Source organism: Babylonia areolata, chromosome 10 (assembly GCF_041734735.1).
Source record: "Babylonia areolata isolate BAREFJ2019XMU chromosome 10, ASM4173473v1, whole genome shotgun sequence".
Lineage (NCBI taxonomy): Eukaryota > Metazoa > Mollusca > Gastropoda > Neogastropoda > Buccinidae > Babylonia > Babylonia areolata.
Genome location: NC_134885.1, coordinates 19077441 through 19100144, shown reverse-complemented (window position 1 = coordinate 19100144; position 22704 = coordinate 19077441). Strand labels below are relative to the sequence as shown.

Sequence of the window (22704 nt, the reverse complement as noted above, 5' to 3'; positions counted from 1 at the left end):
CCAAATGCTGGCAAATAACAGACAACATATACAAAACCATGGAAACAAACACATTAAAAGGTACTCGTATGCACACATACACATACATGCAAACACATGCACACATAGGCATAGAGTGTGAGAAGTAGAGAAGATGATATCAAAAGACTGAAAAGAGATAAAAACAAAAATAGAGATTGAAATGAGAAGCAAAATATACAATTTAAAGGACATGATTTTCTCTTCTTTTGAGTTTTGTTACCAGCATGACTTGATGTGCTCAAAGCTGTAAATACAATATAACAGAAAGAAGAGGAAAAAAAATTTAATCAAGCACATGCCTTGTACTTGATCATATGTGTATGAATACCTGATGTTTCACATTTAGATTTTTTTTTAAACTTTCACATATTTCCAATAACAATGTCTTAGTAAGTTAATTATAAACACAACACAAATGCACATGACTTCAGAGTTGCAACAAAGATGTATTCATTGTACAAACTTAGTTAACACAAGTGAAAACACAAGTAAGGTATATACAGAAATAACTAAGTACTGAAAATGTGGTATGTTGAGAGCAGTGATTCCTCTGGTTCTCACGAATCAAACAGTGATGCAGACCTGTTAGTGAAGGCACTGAGGAGGTGAAAATTGACACAATAAACTATAGTAAGATTGACAAATGATTGGGAAATTTCCACCAGAGCAGTGCACAAATTATAATCACAGATAAAAACACAGGTTTCTTCCATGTCTGTTTGAGGTCAGTGAAAACAGATGAAATTGAAGATCATAAGTAGAAAACAAACGAACAAACAGAGAACAAAACATGTATTGTGATATTTTTTAGCACATTTTATATGTAGAATTTGCATGTATGTGCGTGCGTGTGTTTGTGTGTGGTTTAGAGTAGAGATACAGAATAATAGTGAATTGGAGATATCTGGGTGGCTGCTAATGTCACTAGGCACCAGAATATTTCAGAAAACTGATCAATCATACAAAGCTGATGTTTTCAGATTTATGATAGCTTAGGAGTTGTTCTGATAACAAAAATACACCCCAAGAGCTGGTTGAATACATCAGCATAAAATGTAAGTGATGCACTCTACCCCAAAAAGAGCCAGCAAACTGTCAAAGCAAGAAATACATACAAGTGATTTGATAATCAAAAACATTATCTTTATTTACAAATTCAACATGCTTTCTTGTTTTCATGGTCAGTTAAAACAAACACATACACAGCAATGATATTCATATTGCTCTATACACAATATAGAAGTGAAAACAAGAGAAATCAGCTACCTGTGTCAAGTGCAGCAGAAACACATCAATAAGAATTATCTATAAAGTATATATTATCCCTGTGTGTCTCTCTCTCCAGCAGTACTACTTCCCACCCTTTTATATATAAACCCAGCAATTTCTTTTTGTCTGTATCTGCTTGTACTACCCAGCACAGTCAAGTGTCTTAATTAAATTTTCTGAACATTTTATTTTTTAAGCTTCTTTGATTCTGTGACAATCAATGTTAAGTGTCATTTCTTGGTAAGTTGAAAGATTCACATCGGAGGATTGGTTCAGCCACAGTACTTAAACATTACCCTAAAAATCACATAGACACACTTAAGATACATTCTCAAATGATGTTTCTGTAAAGTCCACATCATTCCATTGCCTAAATGAGATCTGCCAGACTTCTATCCAGTGGTAGTTCTTCAGTCTCTCAAAGTACCAGTGCTTCACCAACTGTATAATTCCATGAGTGTGCACTGTTTTTCACACAGTAATGGGTTTCTCACTTCCGATGTGCTGATACTCAGTGTTGTACATTTTGGGGGCAGTGCAGATGGACTTGGTGCCAGGCTGAGGGAGCGTGAAGGGGGTGTCCACAGCGCAATAGTAATTCTCCTTCTGCCGAGAGTGATCCTGCTTCAAGAAGTGGTCTGTGTATTCTGACTTGAGGCCCCTGTAACATGGACAACACATCTCTTGCTCATCATCATGTTATAGGTATTATCTACTTTTATTTTCAAGTTCTCCCTTGGTGTGGTCATGTTCCTAGTCCAATAACTGGTAAATGCAGGACTCCTTTTCCATCCTGAATTAATTTTTGAAGGATTTACAGCTCACTGTCAAACACTGTACACCTCATATGCAAAAAAACCCCACTGAATCTGAAAAACCCATCCTTTGCCCCTTTGTACTTGACAATTTAAATCACCAAGATGTTGATAAAACCAGAAAAAGAAACTTGCAAATGAAAAGTTTTTACATCCTCACATCTGTAAGAAATCTCTCAAAATCAAATTTTTACTGACCATGACCCACTCCCAACCCCCTCCCTCCTGCGGGCCCTGTCATCTCAGTCTTTCATCCCTCCCTCTCCTGACCCTTCAGACAGCCAATACACGTGTACACTAACCCATGAGGGACGGGCACCAATGCTTTAGGTGGGCGTGGGATTTTGGTTGCCGTGGGGAACACCATAGTGTCTCTCATCGGAAGGCGTTCCCTCGGTACAGTGTGCTTTGGCAATGGACTGGAATTATCAAAAAATACAAAAAGTTAATAATTTGTGTGCCATATCTGAATGTGCATGAAGAAAATAAAGCACACGTAAATGTCTACAGCTTCTGTTACTTTGTTGTTTGCTGAAATGATACACAGATGTGGAAACAAACATAATCATGTGTGTGCACCACAAACATGGTGACACTGTGTGTGTGGGTGGGCGGGTGGGTGTGTATGTGTGTGCGTGTGCTTGCATATGTGTGTGTGCGTGAGAATAATGTTAAAAAGAGAGACAGGTAATGTGTGAAGGTCCCTGCTGCTTATGTGTGCACATACATAGTTTTGGAAACTTGTGACTCACTTGGTGTTCATGCCATGTCCCCATGCTTTGGGATACTCTTCACACTGCCAGTATGTCGGCACATCTTTCTTGGGGTATGCCTTCAGCTCTGATGGTTTGAAGGAGCGGTGGTCCTTGTGTGTTGTGCTGAGGTAGGGGTCCAGGTTGGTGAGAATGCCCCTGTCACGCACATAGAATGGCTGACCCTGCAGCTTGGGGTTTTGGGTTGAGCCTTCTCCGTACTGAAAAAAAAATATATGCATAGATAGATATATATATATACATATCATAATCACAGGTTTTACCCCAGAACCTTTTTGTATTGGAGCTAATGACATATTTTCCATGAATGGCATCCAAGAATGAACTAGGACTATTTAATACTTACTTACTTACTTTATCCGTCCTCTTGTACCATCTAGGGCGTCGAGGGGAGAAAGAGCTGACGGGCCCTGGCAAGCTGGAAGGCCTCGTTGGGTGGAATGTTGTGGGTCTTCAGGGTTTCTTTCACACCGTCAATCCAGGTCTTCCTTGGTCTTCCTCTTGCCTTGTATCCTGATATCCTTTTGTTGTACGCTTTACTGGCCATCTGGTGAGGTGCCATACGTGTTAGATGTCCAAACCATCTGATCGTTTGCCTTTGGATATGGTGGAGGACAGGTGTTGTTCCCACCATTTCTCTGATCTTGGTGTTTCTGATCATGTCCCGTCTGGTCTTGTTGACGGCTCTCCTCAGACATCGCATCTCGCAAGTGGTTATTTTGCGTTCCAGACTTTTTGTCAGGGTCCATGTCTGGCACTGGTAGGTCAAGGTGGGGATGAAGATGGAGGTAATGAGTTTGGCTTTGGTCTCAATGGGGATGTTGGGATGTTTGAGGAGTGGGGCAAGCTGGTAGCTGACGCTGTTAGCCTTCTGTACTCTCGTCTCAATCTCTCTGTTGAGACGTCCATCTTCCGAGAAAATACTGCCGAGATACTTGAACTCGCTGACTTGTTTCAGCGGAATTCCGTTGACGCTGATGTTTAGGTTGCCAGGTGTTCTGCTGACCTTCATCGTCTCGGTTTTGCTGATGCTGATCTTCATGTTGAGCTCCTCACACTGTGTGTTCAGTCTGTCTGTGTGCTCTTGAAGTTGTTCTTCTTTCTCATGTGCCAGGCTTTGGTCATCTGCGAACAGCATCTCATTCAGATCTTCTGGGTTGGGGTTTGCTTCTTTTGTGATTTTATCCATGTAGATGATGAAAAAGTAACGGTGATAGAACACACCCTTGTCTCACTCCAGATGACACCTCGAACCAGTCTGTGAGTCCGTTTTGGGTGCGGACTGCACTCATACTGTTGTTGTAGATGGCTCTGATGTTGTCCAACAGTTGTCCCCTGATGCTGTACTCTTCGAGTGTTTGCCATAGCTTGTTTCTGTCCACTCGGTCAAATGCTTTCTCCTGGTCTACAAACACAAGATTTAGTTCTCTGTTGTGCTCGATTGTCTTTTCGCTCAGTTGCCTGAGAGCGAAGATAGCGTCTGTATACCCTCTTCCTTTTCTGAAGCCCATCTGCGCCTCACTCAGTAATGGTTCCACCTTGTACCTTGTACGCTGTTCCAAGACCTTTGCGTACATCTTTCCTGTGTGGCTCAGGAGGGAAATTCCTCGATACATGCTGCAGTCTTTTTTGCTGCCTTTCTTCTTCCAGATTGGTACCACAACTGCTCTCTGCCAGTCTTCCGGGACTGTCCTCTCCATCCATGCTTTCTGGAATATTGTGGTCAGCCAGGTGATTCCTGTTTCTCCACATGCCAGGATGGCTTCAGTTGTAATGCCATCAATGCCTGCTGCTTTGTTCCTTGGGCTGGTCTTTAGTGCCTGCTGTACCTCTGATCTTAAAATGTTTGGTTCTTCTTCTTCTGGGTGGTGTGGATGAAACTGGATCTGTGTGGTATTTTGGCTGCTTGGGTTCAAAAGTTCCTTGAAATATTCCTGCCATCTATTTTGGACTATTTAATATGAGGGGCAAATTAAATCAGAAATGTGCAGAGCGTCCTGATTTCTTTTCTTAGAGTAAACTATTTCACTTCATAAAAATTTCAAATTCAAGTCAGAATGGCAGGAGGAGACGACCGGGCCCCACCTTCCTATGCTGAGCTCTAGAAACAGTGAATATAAATTCACTGCCCCTATGGCCCCTATGGCAGTGAAAGGTTATGGGACCTTTCAAATGTGTCCTTTCTTCCAAACTAGGTTCTGGAAAGACATTCAAATACATAGGTGATAGACGCTTCACAAGACTAAAAAAAAGATAGGATACTATACAGTCTTACACAGTTTAAACAGTAAATATGGAAAAAAGAGGGGTTTTTTTCTTCAATGGGCAAGAGTGTATAAATGGAAAATCATGTTATCAACCATTTTTTAGGAAAAATCCTGAACTATAAATTATGTGTGTGTCTATTTGAGCATGTGTCTATATGTGTGTGTGTGTTTGTGTGTGTGTGTGTGTGTGTTGTGTGTGCATGTGTGTGTGCCTTTGTGCACATATGTGTGCACCCACACATATTTCTGTTACCTTCTGTGCATAGTTCTGTTACCTTGGAAGGTCCGTCCTTGTGATGATCCTGCAGCTTGAAGTTCTGGGGAATGTAGACCTCGTCAAAGTGGTACTTGTCCCGGATACCAGGCAGACCCTTGTACTCTCCCTTCATCTCACTCTCCTGGTTGCCCATAGTCAGCGGTTTGCGCCATCCTCCGCTTCCAAGCTGCCAGGACAGGACCATCCATTGACATCAGTATAACATTATAGACTTCTTTTTTTTCCCCAAGCAGATTTGGTGTTGAGTACATGGATCTGTCTGTAAACTCTGACCCCTTCTTAAAAATACATGGATCTGTCTGTAAACTCTGACTCCTTATTTTTAGTATATGGATCTGTCTGTAAACTCTGATTCCTTATTATAAGTATATGGATCTGTCTGTAAACTCTCACCCTTCTTAAAAGTACATGGACCTGTCTGTAAACCCTGACTCCTTTTTATAAGTATATGGATCTGTCTGTAAACTCTGACTCCTTATCATAAGTATACAGATCTGTCTGTAAACTCTGACTCCTTATCATAAGTATATGGATCTGTCTGTAAACTCTGACCCCTTCTTAAAAGTACATGGATCTGTCTGTAAACTCTGACTCCTTATAAGTATATGGATCTGTCTGTAAACTCTGACTCCTTATAAGTATATGGATATGTCTGTAAACTCTGACCCCATCTTGAAACAGAAACTGAAGAGAGACATTCAGTGACATCAGTACAATATCACAGACTTCCATGTGTGAAAAGGGACAGACATTCAGTGACATCAGTATAACATTATACACTTCCATGTGGAAATGGCACAATAATGAAATACAAAGCAATATAATACAATGCATAACCGCAAGTCCATAATAAGCAAGTCACAAGATGTAATGCAGTATGATAAGTAAATCCAGGAACAATGCAGTCTTGAAACAATGTCCAAGTCTGAAATTCAGTGAAAAATTTCAACTCCCACCGCCAACCCCAACACCCTCATTTCTATATTGTTACTGTTAGCTCACGCATGCCAACTGAAAATAATTTTACAAACAAACTAAGAAAATAAATTACTGCCTGCAACTGACAGACAGCTTGCTATCTTATTCATATATTATAAAAGCTGATAGAAAGAGAAAAAACGGTGGAAGAAAGAAAGGGAGAAAAAAGAAAAAGAAAATAATGCAAGAAAGAAAGAGAGAAAGTGGAAAAAGAAAGAGACAAAGAATGAATGGATGAAAGAAAAAAAGAGCAAAAAGAAAAAAAACATGAATGGAAGAAAAAGACAGACAGACAGACAGACAGACAGAGAGGAAAAAAGAGAAAGATGCTTACTTTTTCAGCCAGATCCTTGACATAGTTCACCTTCCAGTGTCCAGGAGCCTTTTTGTGTATCCTTTCACCGTAGAGCAGAGAGGGGTGTTTGGGGTCATGGAAAGTACCAGTGGTTGTCCTGAAATGCTGATCTCGTGTTACTTCATCAGGCTTTGCCAAAGGGGGAGGCAGAGGCTCTCGGATAAGTGCCTGTAAACACCAGCATCATCAGCAGTGAATAATTTATTTTCATTTAAATCTGCCTTGGAAAATGTGGTTCTATTTGCATTATGTATAATTATCAATGAAACAAAAAACAGAAATGTATTATTTCTTAACTGTCAGAGAGACAAAATTCATTTGAATATTTTAATGATTGTAATAAGACAGTAGTGTTTATTTTTTAACTGTGGTGAACAAAGTATTCAAGAGACAAATTTCATTTGAACATTTTATTGGTTGTAATAGAATAGTAGTGGTAGTCATTCATTAGTCAAAATGTGTGTGTGTGTGTGTGTGTGTGTGTGTGTGTGTGTGTGTGTGTGTGTGTGTGTGTGTGTGTGTGTGTGTGTGCATAAATGTATTCTTTTTATTCACAAAAACATGTACATGTGTGTAAGTGTCTCTTTGTGTTTAAGTGCCTGTGTGTGTGTGTGTGTGTGTGTGTGTGTGTGTGTGTGTGTGTGTGTGTGTGTGCATAAATGTATTCTTTTTACCAACAAAGCACAATATACAGGGAAGAAGAAGACAAAATATATGTACATATATGAAGAATCAGAAAATGTCTGGGATTGAAAAATATCAGATTGTGGGAGCAATAATAACAATGATAACAATACACTTAAGAATCATGCAAAACTATTTCTGTTCAACATTTCTACATTGATATTAGTTATCAAAAAAATACCCCACACAATTACTTCCTGCATTGTGAGTCAGTTGACATTTCAACACCTGCGAAATATATAATGTCCTTTTTTGATAGTCTTGTTAATAATGTGGGAATCATATGACATTGCCTATTTGTTTTTTAAACAATGCAGGCCAACGACATAGCCTATTTGTTTGTTTGTTTTTAAACAATGGTAAGCTAAACCCTTCTTGGGACAGTCATAAGAACTGATAAAATATACAAGGATTCAGAACGCTGGAACAAACAATGTTTTGCTAACTAATTATAGCAAATATACCACTACTTTATGAATCTGTTTATAGGTTTGGTGGATGGCTGTCATCCTGGAACTGAACGCCTACCCTGAACTCCGTGTCTGGGAAGTAGTAGCCAGGTCTGTGATGGTGTCCAACTCCTGTGCTGGTCTGGTTCCAGTCCTGGCGAAACTCACCGTACTTCACCTCCTTGAAGTCACTCATGATGCTGATCAGACTGCGCAACAAGCAGCCAAATTCAAATCCCTACACTGGGATCCAGAGAGAGATGGGGAGTGACAGCTCTCACGAAATTACAGGAGCCGTGTGGTTGCTAGGCAAACATGGCAGCCAGGGGAGCAAACGCTTAGCTGGCATACATGGGAGACAATTAGGGTAGTTTTCGGTGTCGTGCGTAAAAAGTGCCCACGTTTGATCTGCCCCTGGATTGTGTCAAACGCCAAATATGCTGTTTCCAATTTTAATAATTTTTTTTTTAACTAGCGCTATACAAGCATAAGCAAGCTCTAAGCGCTTTACATTCCAGTACCTAAAGTGAAACAAGAAAGCATATAAAAAGTAGTAGAAACATAAAACAGAATCATTAATATTATAAAAACACAATGCATAAAACTCACAAAGTGACATGCTATCAATACTACAACTGTTACACTCCAACACTCACACTAACACACACGCACAGACACACACATGATTAAACGGCTGAGATGACAGCAATTTCACTAAAAATACACACATGTAAAAAGGAACATAATTGTAATCTGCATGCCACAGATTTGGTAAAAATTGTAAAATAAAATTTTGGATAGAAAAGGTAAAAGGGGTAAAAATCGGGTCATTCTCCCTTTCGAACCACACCACCACCGTCCATCTACCCACCCCCATTCTCTCTGCTCTCCCATCACACACACTCACATTGCCATGGGCCTGGGACAACAGCACTATTTGAGTTATGACTATGGGGATTTTTTGTTGTTGTTGTTTGTTTTGTTTTGTTTTGTTTCTGTTGTTATTTTTTTGCGGGGGGGGGGGGGGGGGGGGGGGCGGGGGGGGGAGGTTGGTGAAGCGTCACAACTATCAGCTATAGCGGCACGTGGTTAGTAAAGCTTGTAACGCAAGAAATGCTTGTGAACTCTTCTTCTTCTTTCCGTTTCACGACCAACAGCAACTTCAGGGCCTTCGTGTTTCCAAAACCCACCTGCACTGACATGGATTGCAGGATCTTTAACACGCGTATTTTGCATGCGCAAACACTCGAATTGGTTTCAGGCACTAGCAGGTCGGTACATGTGTTGACCTCAGTGGGAGATCGAAAAAAAATATATGGTCCTTAATCAGCCAGGTTCGCCGAAACCTGGGATCGAACTCAAGAAACTCTGGCGAGAATCCAATGCTCTAACCGTTCAGCCACGGCATCCATTAACTTAGCTACTGATCGGACCTTCGATCAGTTGCAAATCGGACTTCAAATATACCACGATACAATTTATACTATATCTCAACCTCAGTCCACCACCACCCCTCCCCAGCTGCTGACTTTTATTTGGTTGTTTTTGTTTTGGGTTTATTTATTTATTTATCTATCTATTTATTCATCTGTCTTTTCATTTATTCATTTATTTATCTATTTATATTTTGTTTATTATTCTAATTTATCAAATCATTGATTCAAATTTTTATCTATTTATTTACTTTTGAATCTTATTTTAATTTCTTCTTCTTAAGTTTTTTTTTTCTTACAGTTCTTCCAGTCCCTCAAGGCCTGACTAAGCGCACTGAGTTACGCTGCGAGTCATGCATCTGCTTAACACATATGTGGTGTTGCGTATATGGATTTGTCCGAACGCAGTGACGCCTCACTGAGTACCTGAACTGAACTGAGCAGTTGCTGTTGTTCTATGGGCGGTTGACAACTCAGCTGAAGAGGGGATCGAGGGGTGAATTGCATACATTGACTTCCATATTTCCCCCTAAAAAAAAAATCCGGCAAAAGAAAATAATTAACAGGAGACGTCAGTGTTTACGTTGACTCCCCTCTCACTTAGGACCTGTCTGGCTCGCTCTGTCTCGGTCTTTTTCAGACTCCGCTTCCGGGCGCTCCAACGTCGTGCGAATTATATGTGCGCGCGCGTACTCATGCAATGATAAAAACTAAGTCATTGTCATTCTCTCTCTTTTCTCTTTCTGACAGTGGACAACCGTACTCAGTGGTGCTGGTTGACGCAGCCATGGCAATCCGCAGCGCAATAGAGTCCTTTTTTCTTTTCTTTCAGTCTCGTTAATAATCCGTATCTGTTCGGCTTCAAGAGACGTTACCATTCTTATTCCCCTTGCGGCAATCATTTTAGAATCCTGATTTTCCCAGTGTCAGTCTACCGTTGCTGAAAATTTCAACTGGCTCTTTCACACGCACTGACGCACGCACGGCACGCACTACGGCACACACACACACACACACACACACACACACCGGCACACACACACACACACACACACACACACACACACACACACACACACACACACTTATATTTCGTATATACATGTATACATATATTTTTCTTATTTAGTTCTTGAATCAATTTCTACAACTGTGTGTGTGTGTGTGTGTGTGTGTGTGTCCAGAGTTGCGCTGGCGCCTGGTAAGCTGTCGACCTGAATCATTTCTTTTCTGAAAACGAGATCCCCCCCACCCCCATTCCCCCACCCCCACCCCCTCACAGAACAAAATTAGGTCACTGGGCCCGCGTGTCTGGTGGACAAAGTGACAACTGCTTCGGTGACACGTTTATTGTTTCTAAATTGAGCACTCTTCGGCCTGAGCAGTGCACATGTTACCAAGACAACTGCATGGCGGAGAGCTGGCGAATGTCCTGGGGGCGAAGTGGGATCGCCGATCTTGTTCATAAAAAAAAAAAAAAAAAAAAATTGAACTGGCTGCGGCGTGTCAAAATCGTCGGTCATGCAAACTTTAATCATTAGAAGTCGTCTGCAGAGGTCCGTCTGCGATTAATTAATTGATCAGTCGTGTTTATCGCGGTGTCTATTGCGAAGACCATATCAGTTTCCCCGTACTCGGATTTAATGGTGTTTTTTGTTGGTTGGTTGTTCATTCATTTATTCAGTATTAGTCACGAAGAGCTTCATTCATTTGAACGGCGTTGATTGTGGATTCAGCCATACAGTAACATATGAGAAAAATTCAGCTAAAATGTAGCATACTTCGTGTACCGGTGCCGTAGACCGCGGAGGTTAACGTGTTTATTGTAACGTGTTTATTGTATATAATGTCGTTGGGTAGTTAACCTGTCGAGCTGTCAAAACAACAAAACGTTTAATGTGTTATAAGACATTATAGACTGACCAACTAAGCTGCGTAAAGCAAATATGGACACATCACCAAATCGAGATCCATTTCATAGTTTTGCTCGGTCATGTGACACCTACCATCATCGCCCATTGACAATTCATGGTCGAGTGACACTGATGGTGGTCTGTTGATACCGCAGTGGGCCATTGTTAACGTCTTTGTTTCTTTCGTGTGGGTGACTGCACATCAAGTTACTGATATACATGCCAACGCGTCAAATCATTGTGCAACCATTGGGTTCACATCTTATCAAGTCCTTGCACATGGTCCAACATCGTTGTGCGATTATTGCCCAATGAAACTCAGGAGCATCAACATCGATTATTTCTCACTGATCAGTATATAAAGTACAGAGCTAATACTACAACCATATTGTAAGTGTAGGCTCTTTGGTGATGGTGTGGAACGCTACATACTTACGATCTTAAAACACGTATACGGACGATTACACTGAGAGGCCTATTTTACAAAATTAATGGATAAAACGATAGCCTGTCGTCTTGGGGCTGTTTGAAGTATTTTCCATTGTGTTCTATTGTACAATATGTCAGAAGAAATTGACGCCGCAGCCCAACTGCTTCTTCACAAAATGTTTTTGGATTTTCTGTATCTTTTATCCACTGTCAGCTTCCGCCTCTCTCTCTCTCTCTCTCTCTCTCTCTCTCTCTCTCTCTCTGTGTGTGTGTGTGTGTGTGTGTAGTCACGAATTTTACAATTACAAATGCTTTTATTCATCCGTCGGCAAGTGCATCAGAAGTCTGAATAATTTGTTTGTAAGAAACTGTTCGTTCGTTTATTTATTTATAGTCTGTTCATCTAAGATGATGAGATTAGACTGAGAAACTGTAATTGATGGATTTCAGGGTTGTTTATTCATGCATTTGGTCGCTTACTGTCTCAGTCTTTACTTCAATCGTGTGCTCGGTTGTTGTTTTTTGTTTGTTTGTTTTGATTGTGTGTGTGTGTGTGTGTGTGTGTGTGTGTGTGTGTGTGTTTTAATCAGTATCCAAAAATAAACTGATAAACAGATAAAACTTTAACTAGGTACAACAGAACAGAAGGCGAGATCGACGAAAACAATTTAAGAAGCAACGTACAGACAGAAAAATAAATTCTCAGAACAGCTCATACATCTTCAAAATATGTCAACGTTTTGTATTAAGAGGAGCGAAAGCAGTAATTCGAACGGCACTAAAACGAAACAATGCATGAAAAAAGAAACAAAACAAATTTCTTTTGTCGGTGGTGGTTGTGGTCGTGGTCGTGGTGGTTACTGCCAGACACAGAACAAAATTCCATTGACATCCGACGACTTTTTTGCTGTATCATCGAGCTGAACAGTGAACGAACATGTGTGTGTGTGTGTGTGTGTGTGTGTGTGTGTGTGTGTGTGTGTGTGTGTGTGCCAGTGCAAGCACGCGCACCTAAATTGTTTAATTATTGTAGAAAGAAAAAGCTAGTGCACTGATGATGAAATTGACTAATTTCACAACTATAACAAACAGTACAAAGTTCTAAAGCCTTCTGGATGGGTTTTATAGGTGTGTATTATAGGATACCAGGGTGTAAATTGGTGTACTGCTCTCTTCTTTGTTGTTTTTTCCCATAAATATATTTTATAGAACCATACACTCTGCCGGCTGGTCATATGTATATTCTGTATGTATACTTTTGGTAAATATGACAAATAATCGGTAAAATAAAATAAAGGCTCTCTGTCATCTGCTTTTACTTTTATTCTTTGGTGGAGACTGAAAGAGAATGGAACTTAATAAACTATCAGACAGAGATAGTTGTTGCGACAAAAAGTAATGCATTACAATAGAAAACAAAACAGTGCAACCATCATCAATTATCATCATCAAGTTCCTCGAACATGACCATGCTTGTGTAGTGATGATGTTAGCATAAATGAAAAGAAGAATGTGGGCACGGCTTTAACAACGGCACTCATGTCAACTCAGTTCGGTTCGACTTGGCTGTCATACTGGTAATCAACTGGGTCCGTTCGAGTCAGGTGGGCGGAGCTCATTTGCAGTTGTGTGGTTTAGTGATTAGGACATGTTGAGTGAGAAATACAGGTTGTCTCCCTTAGTCAACAAAAAATCCTCTCGAGCACACTGTTTTGTACCAAATGCCGAAAAAAGATGTTCGGTCTTTGATTATACTGTTTCAAGTCATCATCCTCAGACTGCGCACAGGCCACTGCCAGCTCCTCTCCCATCTCTACAAAATGAAAATTTCCCACACAGACCAGTGTCCATGTGACACCGCTCCTCAAACTCCAGCCCATGTCCAGCAAGACTGTCCTGTACACAAAGCGCTGAGACGCCAGATCTGGCCCAGTCCCGCAGCGCTCTAGGACAAGTTGTGTGGAACGGCAACAGAGCTCCATTGGACTGCGGAATCGTAATCTATACTCTGAACTGACCGTCTGAAGATGGCCTGGGAAAGCTGAAGAAGATTATACTGTTTCAGTTTTTCAATGAGGCGTCACTGCCTTCGGACAAATCCATATATGCTACACCACATCTGCTGGGCAAATGCCTGATCAGCAGCTTAACCCAACACGCTTAGGTCTTGAGTACATTGAGTGTGTTGCATTGTTCTCCAGTTATGACTTATCTTTCTCTGGGTTAAAACAGGCAAAAGCGCGTCGCCGTGACTTGGCGCTACCTTTTGAGGTGTGTGTGTGTGTGTACTGACGCACGTGTGTGTGTATTTGTTGTATTGTTTGTTTACCCATCAAATGATAATTTGGGAGGTGTGTGTGTGTGTGTGTGTGTGTGTGTGTGTGTGTGTGTGTGTGTGTGTGTGTGTGTGTGTGTGTGTGTGTATCCTTCTAAACATCAGTCGAGTCTGGAACTGATACTCTGTTTGACAAGAAACACCGAAGGCGTAAAGTTGATTGTAAAGTATACTGGGGTGAATTTGGTGTTTAAAAAAAACCTGTAATAAATATGTGAATGTTTCCGTCGTTTGAAAGAGAGATAGAGAAAAGACAAGAAAAGGCAAGACCAGACAATACAATACAATACAAGACAATACAATACAAGACAAAACAAGACAAAAATTATTTTCGAGGATAATAGATATGCACAGGCGTGCTTTTTTACATCCAGTCCCCGCCCTGAACAGGGTGTACACTACAACAATAATACATGATGTCATAAGAATGGTAATAATAAGATACTTAGAAAAAAAGAGGATAATAGATAAGCACTGCTCGGCTTTTTTTCTTTTCTTTTTTTTTTACATCCAGTCCCCGCCCTGAAACAGGGTCAACACTACACAATACTAAATGAAAGTCAAGGCATGGTGTTAATAGAAATACATAAGAAAACACACACACACACACACACACACACACACACACACACACACACACACACACACACACACACACACACACAGAAAGAGAGAGACAGAGAGGGGAGGGGGGCACAAGCATGGTGCTAGTAAAATGCACAGGAAAAAAAGAACAACATGAATATGAAAAGAAAGACAAAACACACAACTGGCACACCACAGACGCGCGCACATACACACGCGCGCGCGCACACACACGCACACACACACACACACACACACACACACACACCACACACACGCACACACACACACACACACACACACGCACACGCACACGCACACAGACACACACACAGACACACACACACACACACACACACACACACACACACACACACACACACACACACACACACACACACAGAGGCACAAGCATGGTGCTAGTAAAATGCATAGGAAAAAAACAGAACGAAATGAATATGAAAAGAAAGACAAAACACACAACTGGCACACCACAGACGCGCGCACATACATACGCGCGCCGGCGCGCGCACGCGCATGCACACACACACACACACACACACACACACACACACACACACATCAGACACACGCACACACATACTCACACACACACACACACACACACACACACACACACACACACACACACACACACACACACACCACACACGCGCGCGCGCGCGCGCACACACACACTCACACACACACACACACACACACACACACACACACACACACACACACCACACACGCGCGCGTATATCTGTACATGTATATTGAAAGAGACTGACACTGACACTGACACTGGCATATTCCATTCAGCATTAACCCCTGTAGACAATGGTGGTAATAGTTTCATTCGGCGATAAAATAAACCGGTTTCAAAACTGACTTCTAAACATTTCATACACTGGCGCGACCTCTCGCACATGACCACACACACACATACAAACACGCCCATGTGCACGCACGAGAATTGACTCAGTGGATCATCCTTTGTTCAGAAATGTTTGGGTTTTTTTCCTTTTATAGATTTCTTCTAAAGTGTATCTAGCCCGATTTGTAATATCATTCTCGTTGCTATTTGGCAATGGATTGGAAACAGTACTTGCAGCATGTAATCTTTTGCGTTTATCTGTACAAGCAACACAATGGAATAAAATGTAGTTTTCAATTTCGTTGTCGTTTCTGCAAGATGGGAGGATAATGACATTTAAGTAGTAGTAGTAGTAGTAGTAGTAGTAGTAGTAGTAGTACTGGTATTATCATTATCATGTTAAACCATTGCTTGTAGTTTTCTGATCCGCTTAACCTCAGCCTGAATCTGATTAAGTTTTCTGTGTGTCATTTATTTGTAACATAAGTGATTTTATTCCCTCTTGGAGATCTGTTTTCAATGAACAGAAACAATAATATTTCTAATTTTCTTCTGTATCTATGCCAAATTTGCATGGTACTGGAAATAAGTTTGTTTTGTTTTTTAGCTCGGTTATGAAAACAAACTCAAAACCTTGGCTGAGCCGAACATAGGGCCTACCGAAGCCATTTTTCAGTCGAAATTTATAGTGTACATTAATGTTCTGACCCGCTCTGGACATATCCGGCCAGGTTTCCTGCCAAATTAGTTTGATGTGTGGAAGGGGATATTTATTTTTTAAATATTTTGATTGAAAGCATAATTATGAGAGAGAGAGAGAGAGAGAGGGGAGGCGGAGGACATGAAACAAAAATAGAGAAAAACATGTGTCATGCACGCACCCTCAACCAATAGTCACACTGGTTTTGTTCTAGAAGCAGCGTGGGGGCGTGGACAACGTACCATTGGCGTTTTGGAACAAAATTGCAACAAATCATTGACGTTAACGGCTCGTAATTTATCATCATGACTACATCTCTGGACCCGGGGGCTGATCTTCTGGAATTCTGTCTGAACTCGTGGCCAGATTTCGATCAGAAGAACGTGACTGACGTACACACTGCAACCGCCGGAAAAGTTGCTGTTTTGCTAAGCTCGGCGAAACGGTTCCAGATCTTAGACAAATTTGTGTGCAGTCTGTCCGATCATGTGCTTGAAGTGTTCTTGCAGAACGAGCAGTTTCGCCGAGCGTTAATCAGTTTGAGACAACACCAGAATTGCCATGAAGAAGTCTGTCAGCTGATCAAGGTAAGGTAAAGAGATCGGAAGTCTCACACAAACATGCTTTTTGTAGATCTAATATGTTTTGACACGTAAGGACCTTCGTAATTCGTAATTGGGAGTGAGGGTGGGGGGTGGGCAGCGACTAACTGGTAGGTATTCCAGGACTGCACCATGCCGCCAGACTAAGTGAGTAGTGTTCATAAGGGGTGGACGTTCACTCCGCCACTGAGTCACACAGAAACGTGGATGGGAAGAAAATATGGATGATAAAAGCCGCGGTCACCCATGCGAGTGGACTGACACGCGTCGGGACATAGTAAGATAAGTAACGGTAAATAAACACAATTTATTTATTGTTTTGACAGAGGACAGCGTGGAAAGGTTTACACTGTATTCAATCGATAGTCTGTAATGATGATAATGTGTGTGTTGCATGATTCGTTCATTATGTAACGGTGAAATTGTTCTCTTTGCCCCGCAGAGAGAGAGAGGGAGAGAGAGAGAGAGAGTGTGTGTGTGTGTGTGTGTGTGTGTGTGTGTGTGCACGTTCATGTCCCGTGTTAGCTTTAGCATCATTACTTCACGTGCAAAATAATATTCATGTATGGTGGATGTGCTGCATCTTGATATGTTTTTACGAAGTGAGTTTTCCTACCCTTTCCTTGTAGAACCAATAATTTCATCAGTTCTCAGTTAGCTTTAAAAGAGAACAGGCAACAGCAGTGTGTGCGGGCCTCTGTCAACCTGATAGGGTGAGTGAAATATATCATACTTTACAGTAAACATTTCCAGCATTGAGAAATTGATACCAGAATGTACATGCTATTTGTATTTCCCTATTAATATTATTCTGTCAGTTTACTATGAGTTTAGATGTTATGCATTTGAACGGATTTGCAATTATTTCGAATAACCGAGTTAATCTTAACTGAAATGTAACCTCAACTTACGTTTTGAAGTTTCTAGGATTTATATAAATATCTTTAAGAAATTAGACAATTTCGAATTGGGAAGCAATTGCTCATTTCAATTAATGGGATAGTTTAGTCTTATTACACGTTTGTTACAATTGTAGATTCATGTGAAATATTTGGTAAAGTGATGTTTGGAGTGAGTGAGTGAATGAACGTAGATAGACATTACTGTACGCTTGCTTACGAGGACTTTGTTGTTTTGTCCACAGGGTAATCATTTACTTATTTATTTATTTCCCTCCTTGTACGAGGACAGTCCCTTGCCCTTTAACCCCCCGGTCTCCTGTTCCCTTTACCCAAGTCCCGATACGTTCCCCGTCGCGTCCTCAATAAAGCCTTGAAGAAAACTGGTGCTGATGTGGTGAGAGAACCCTGCCCAACCGGCTACAAAATGGCGCCCAATATTAATCACCACTCAGAACGTCACCCCAGTGTTGCCAGTGTTCACTGACTGGTTCTCACTGCTCGCAAAGCTTCACCCCTCTCAAGAGAGAAGGGTTTCCTTTCAGCCATACCTTCAGACATTTAAAACGAATTATTTATTGGAATTGGTTTTCTTAAAATGGCTGAGAGCAAGTATTCGGATGTTTCTGCCATGGGTGTCACTTCAACTCCAACTACTGTTGTCAGTGTGACTACTGGTAAACCATGGCTCGTGAAGTTCACCGGGGAGGACATAGAAAGCTATCCTGTATGGAGGCATCAACTTTCTAGCCTGATAGCAAATCGGTATCCGGAGAAAGAAGTCTCAAATGCCATCAGATTGTCACTTCATGGTCAAGCGGGAAGAGTGCTCACAAGAATGGGAACGGATGCTTCTGTATCTGACATAATAAAGAAGATGGACAGTATCTACGTAACTGTAGACAGTCGGACCTCATGGTCACATTTTATGGTGCCAAACAAGGCTCGGGGGAGTCTGTAGCTGACTGGAGTTGCAGACTGGAAGAGATCCTGGATCAAGTAAAGAAGCAAGGCCCCCTCCCCTCATCTCCCAACAAGATGCTGCGCACTGTGCTATGGACAGGACTGAGGTGTGAGCTGAAGGACATTGCCATGTACATCTACGACCGAATAAAAGACTTTGATGAACTGAGAACTGCTCTTTGTCGACTTGAAAAATAACATCCTCAGTTCGATGTCCCTAAAAAGCCAGTGGTATCAAAATTGAACCAGTCATCGGAAGAAACGTCGTCAGCCATCAAGAAACTAACTTCGCAAATCCAACAACTCACAAATGAGATGGCAAATTTAAAGAAACAGGTCACTTCAAATGCCCAAAGTCAGCAAAGGGAAAACCAACCACAGTATTGGCGAACTACGTCTGCTGCTGCTCAAGAAGAATCACAGAGTCATTATACCCCAGAAACAAAGGGGCATCACAGAGACAGATCTTCAGTGTCAAGCCAGCGCCAGATCCAGTGCTACAGATGTGGCCATTTTGACCACGTTGCTGCTGGATGTCGGGTGAGATTAGATCATCTCAAGCAGGATTTTCACAGAAAACCTATGACGAGAGGCGACTCATAGGTTTGGGACAACAGCCTCAAGAAACAAAAAGGCCTTTGGAAGGACTCACTGGTCACGCCAACGAAGCTGAGATCTTCATTGAGGGACAGCAAGCAGTGGCTGTCCTGGACACTGGCTCATCTGTCTCCACTGTTGGTCAGTCTTTTCACTCCAGATTTTTGAGTCACCTGGAGATTCAACAGTTAGACAGCCTGCTAGATATGGAATGTGCTGATGGACAACATTTGCCTTACCTTGGTTACATTGACGCTGGAATCTCAGTCCCAGACTTGATAGATAAGGCAGCCCCTTGTATCTTTTTGGTAGTCCCTGACAGCAAATAGCACGGTGCCTGTTCTTCTTGGAACCATCTTGTCAAAAGCAATAGAAGATTGCAAGGCCCAGTATGGACAAGTTTCTTCAGAAAGCAGACATGGCAACATCTTGGTACATCGCCTTCAGGTGCATTGTGCTTCGAGAGAGAAGGCTGGAACGGATGAAATACTGCCTTGGGTTGGTAAAGTTGGTGGAATCTCAGCCAGTTACCATTTACCCAAATCAGAACATGGTTGTTCAAGGTGTTGTTGACAAAGATCTTCCCTATCAGTCCACATGCGCCCTCCTGCAGCCTCATACAAACCTGGATGATGGTCTAGATGTAGCTCCAACTCTCATCAGCTACAGCTACAAGAAAAACGGGCGGGTGGTCGTCAACATTGCAAATACATCAACCCACACAGTTACTCGACCTCCCAGGACTGTGCTGTGTGAAATTCAGCCTGTCACCGTCGACTCGCAGACAGAAGTACGAGACTCTACACCAGGGATGCCTGTGCGGCTTTCAGAGATAATTGAGATCACCTCTGAAACTCTGTCACCAAAACTTGTGGATAGAGCAAAAGACCATACAGAGATAATACGAGTTGGACTTTTAACTGAAACACTTTGTATCCACAATTTCCCCCGTCTAGACGGAATGAGTAGTGTTCACAAGGTGTGGATGTTCACTCTGCCAGTCACACAGAGGAGTGGAGGGGGAGAATGTGGATTGTATATAGCCCTATTCTGCTGTAGGCTACAGTCCTGCACGAGTCAGTGAGCGGCCAAAGCATGCAAGGAAAGAGCAGAGGCAGAGTAAAAGCGTGGGACAGTGATAGTTGTTTATATCCCTTGGCAGGTTGTGCCAGAGTTAATTTTTAGGGTCGCTGCAATACTTGTTTGTACTGGCCGCCAAACTTCAAAGCTGAAGAGGACTCAGTTTCAGTTGTCTTTTCTTCTTTTCTTTTCTTTTTTGTTTCCCCAGTATACATGTTTAAAAATTTCAGTTAACACACTCCACACTCTAGTCGCACACACACACACACACACAGGGAGACAGACAGACATACTATCAGACACGCCTGTCTATATATCTGTCTGCGTATCTATCACTGTCTTCTTTGTCCTTGCGACTGTCTGTCTTTTCCTCCCTCTCAGTCCCGACTTTCACCTTTATCTGGCGCTACAAATCTGTTCCTCCCTCTCAGTCCCCACTTTCACCTTTATCTGGCGCTACAAATCTGTTCCTCCCTCTCAGTCCCCACTTTCACCTTTATCTGGCGCTACAAATCTGTTCCTCCCTCTCAGTCCCCACTTTCACCTTTATCTGGCGCTACAAATCTGTTCCTCCCTCTCAGTCCCCACTTTCACCTTTATCTGGCGCTACAAATCTTTTCTGCCATCCCCATATCAGTCTTCCAGAATGTTGTGAAACTGATGGAAGGGCGTTGCAAGGGGTCACCATCGTGTATATATGGGATGTCCCCCAGAAAGTGAACCGCTTTTTGACAAGTATTTTCTCAGTGATAGAGAAACTGATTTCATTGAACATTTTCACACAGTAACCTTAGGTATCATCAACAAGTCTGCAGAATATCTAAAAGTTCGGACGCAAATTATGCGAGTATTGTCAAATTTAAAACAGCATGTCAAAAAATCCAATATCAGAGGAAAACTAACTTATTTCAGTTTATGCTCAATGTGGCTTCCATTTTCCTCCACGACGAAACGAAGTCGTTTCTTCCACGCAGAAACGCTTTTACGTATTCCACCATTATCTCCTCCCATGACATAATTATCCTGTCCTTAAACGCCTGCTCGGTCAAGTTGTCTCTCACTCCCCGGTAAACTTTCTCCTTCAGAGAGTCCCATATGGCATAATCCATTGGGTTACAGTCAGGACTTTGTGGAGGCCATTCATCCTTTTTGATGAATTATGGTGTAATCTCTTCTAGATGGGTCTGGGTTACCCTACTTGTGTGTGAAGAAGCCCCATCTTGCTGAAACATGTAATTGTTTCTAGGATAAAGACGCCTACAATTCGGAAGAAGATTGTCATCCAGTAACTGGATGTAGCTATTAACCTTGGTTCTATCAGTGTCAATAAAATGAATGAATGTTTTTCCTTTCCAGGATACTCCATCTGAAACCACTGTTTTGGTTTTTTTTTAATCTAAAAGTCTCATTATAGAGGCGAGATGGCTGAATTTCTCGTTTCCGTTTCCCATAAACGCGATCGTTTTGGCGATTTTTAGCTATCTCTAACGTAAAGTCTTTCTCGTCTGTGAAAATGATCCTTTTCACATCAGTGGCCGAGTAGCGGTCATTCAAGTTACGGCAGCGAGTTTTTCTTTTCCCTCTAACATTTTGGTCCCTCCTTGATACCCGTATCCTCTTGAAGGGCTTCAGCTCCAGTTCTTTCACCATTCTTTGCACAGAAGACTTGCTCACTTGTAAATCGCTTGCAACTTCTCTAAGAGATTTGTGGGTCCCTGGGTTCTCCTCCTGGGATTGAATCGGTTCCTCAACACGGGCCTTGTTATCCTCCGAACATGCAGTCTTGGGTCTCCCACTGCCAGTTTTACGTGCTACTGACCCTGTAGTGCGTATTTTAGCGATACGTCTGTTTACAGTGACATGACTCCACCCCTTGCCTGATAATTCCTTCACGATCTTTCTTCCACTCCAGCCGTTCTCCTCGAAACAGTTTTCAATGGTAACCTTATCACTTTCACTCAAAGGCAAGGTTGATCCTTCCAAACTGAAACTTTGGACAGAACTGATTTTGGATACAGACAATAATTTTTTTTTTTTTTTAAATCAATAGACTTGACACCCAGACAGGCCATTTTTAGACTGACACTGACAGATGCCAAGGCCTGGTAGCTGGCATGAACGTGATGAAGGTAACATTGCACAGTTCTGATATTGGATTTTTTGACATGCTGTTTTGAATTTGACAATACTCGCATAACTTGCGTCCGAACTTTTAGATATTTTGCAGACTTGTTGATGATACCCTAAGGTTACTGTGTGAAAATGTTCAATGAAATCAGTTTCTCTATCACTGAGAAAATACTTGTCAAAAAACGGTTCACTTTTTGGGGGGACACCCGATATATGCTCTCTGGCTATTTTGTAAGTGTATGATTTATGTTATATAATAGTGGCGGTCGT

At 41.7% G+C, this 22704-nt stretch overlaps 1 protein-coding gene across 1 annotated transcript; it reads right to left on the bottom strand.

Annotated features, from left to right (window-relative positions):
- Positions 1 to 447: 447 nt before the first annotated feature.
- LOC143286478 (stabilizer of axonemal microtubules 3-like) lies at positions 448 to 8213 on the bottom strand. Its single transcript, XM_076594054.1, has 6 exons — positions 7968 to 8213; positions 6735 to 6923; positions 5421 to 5588; positions 2858 to 3078; positions 2408 to 2524; positions 448 to 1951 (listed from the first exon to the last, which is right to left on the bottom strand). Exons 1-6 carry the CDS (start codon positions 8082 to 8084, stop codon positions 1762 to 1764), a joined length of 1002 nt encoding a protein of 333 aa, XP_076450169.1. The 5' UTR covers positions 8085 to 8213; the 3' UTR covers positions 448 to 1761.
- Positions 8214 to 22704: the final 14491 nt, after the last annotated feature.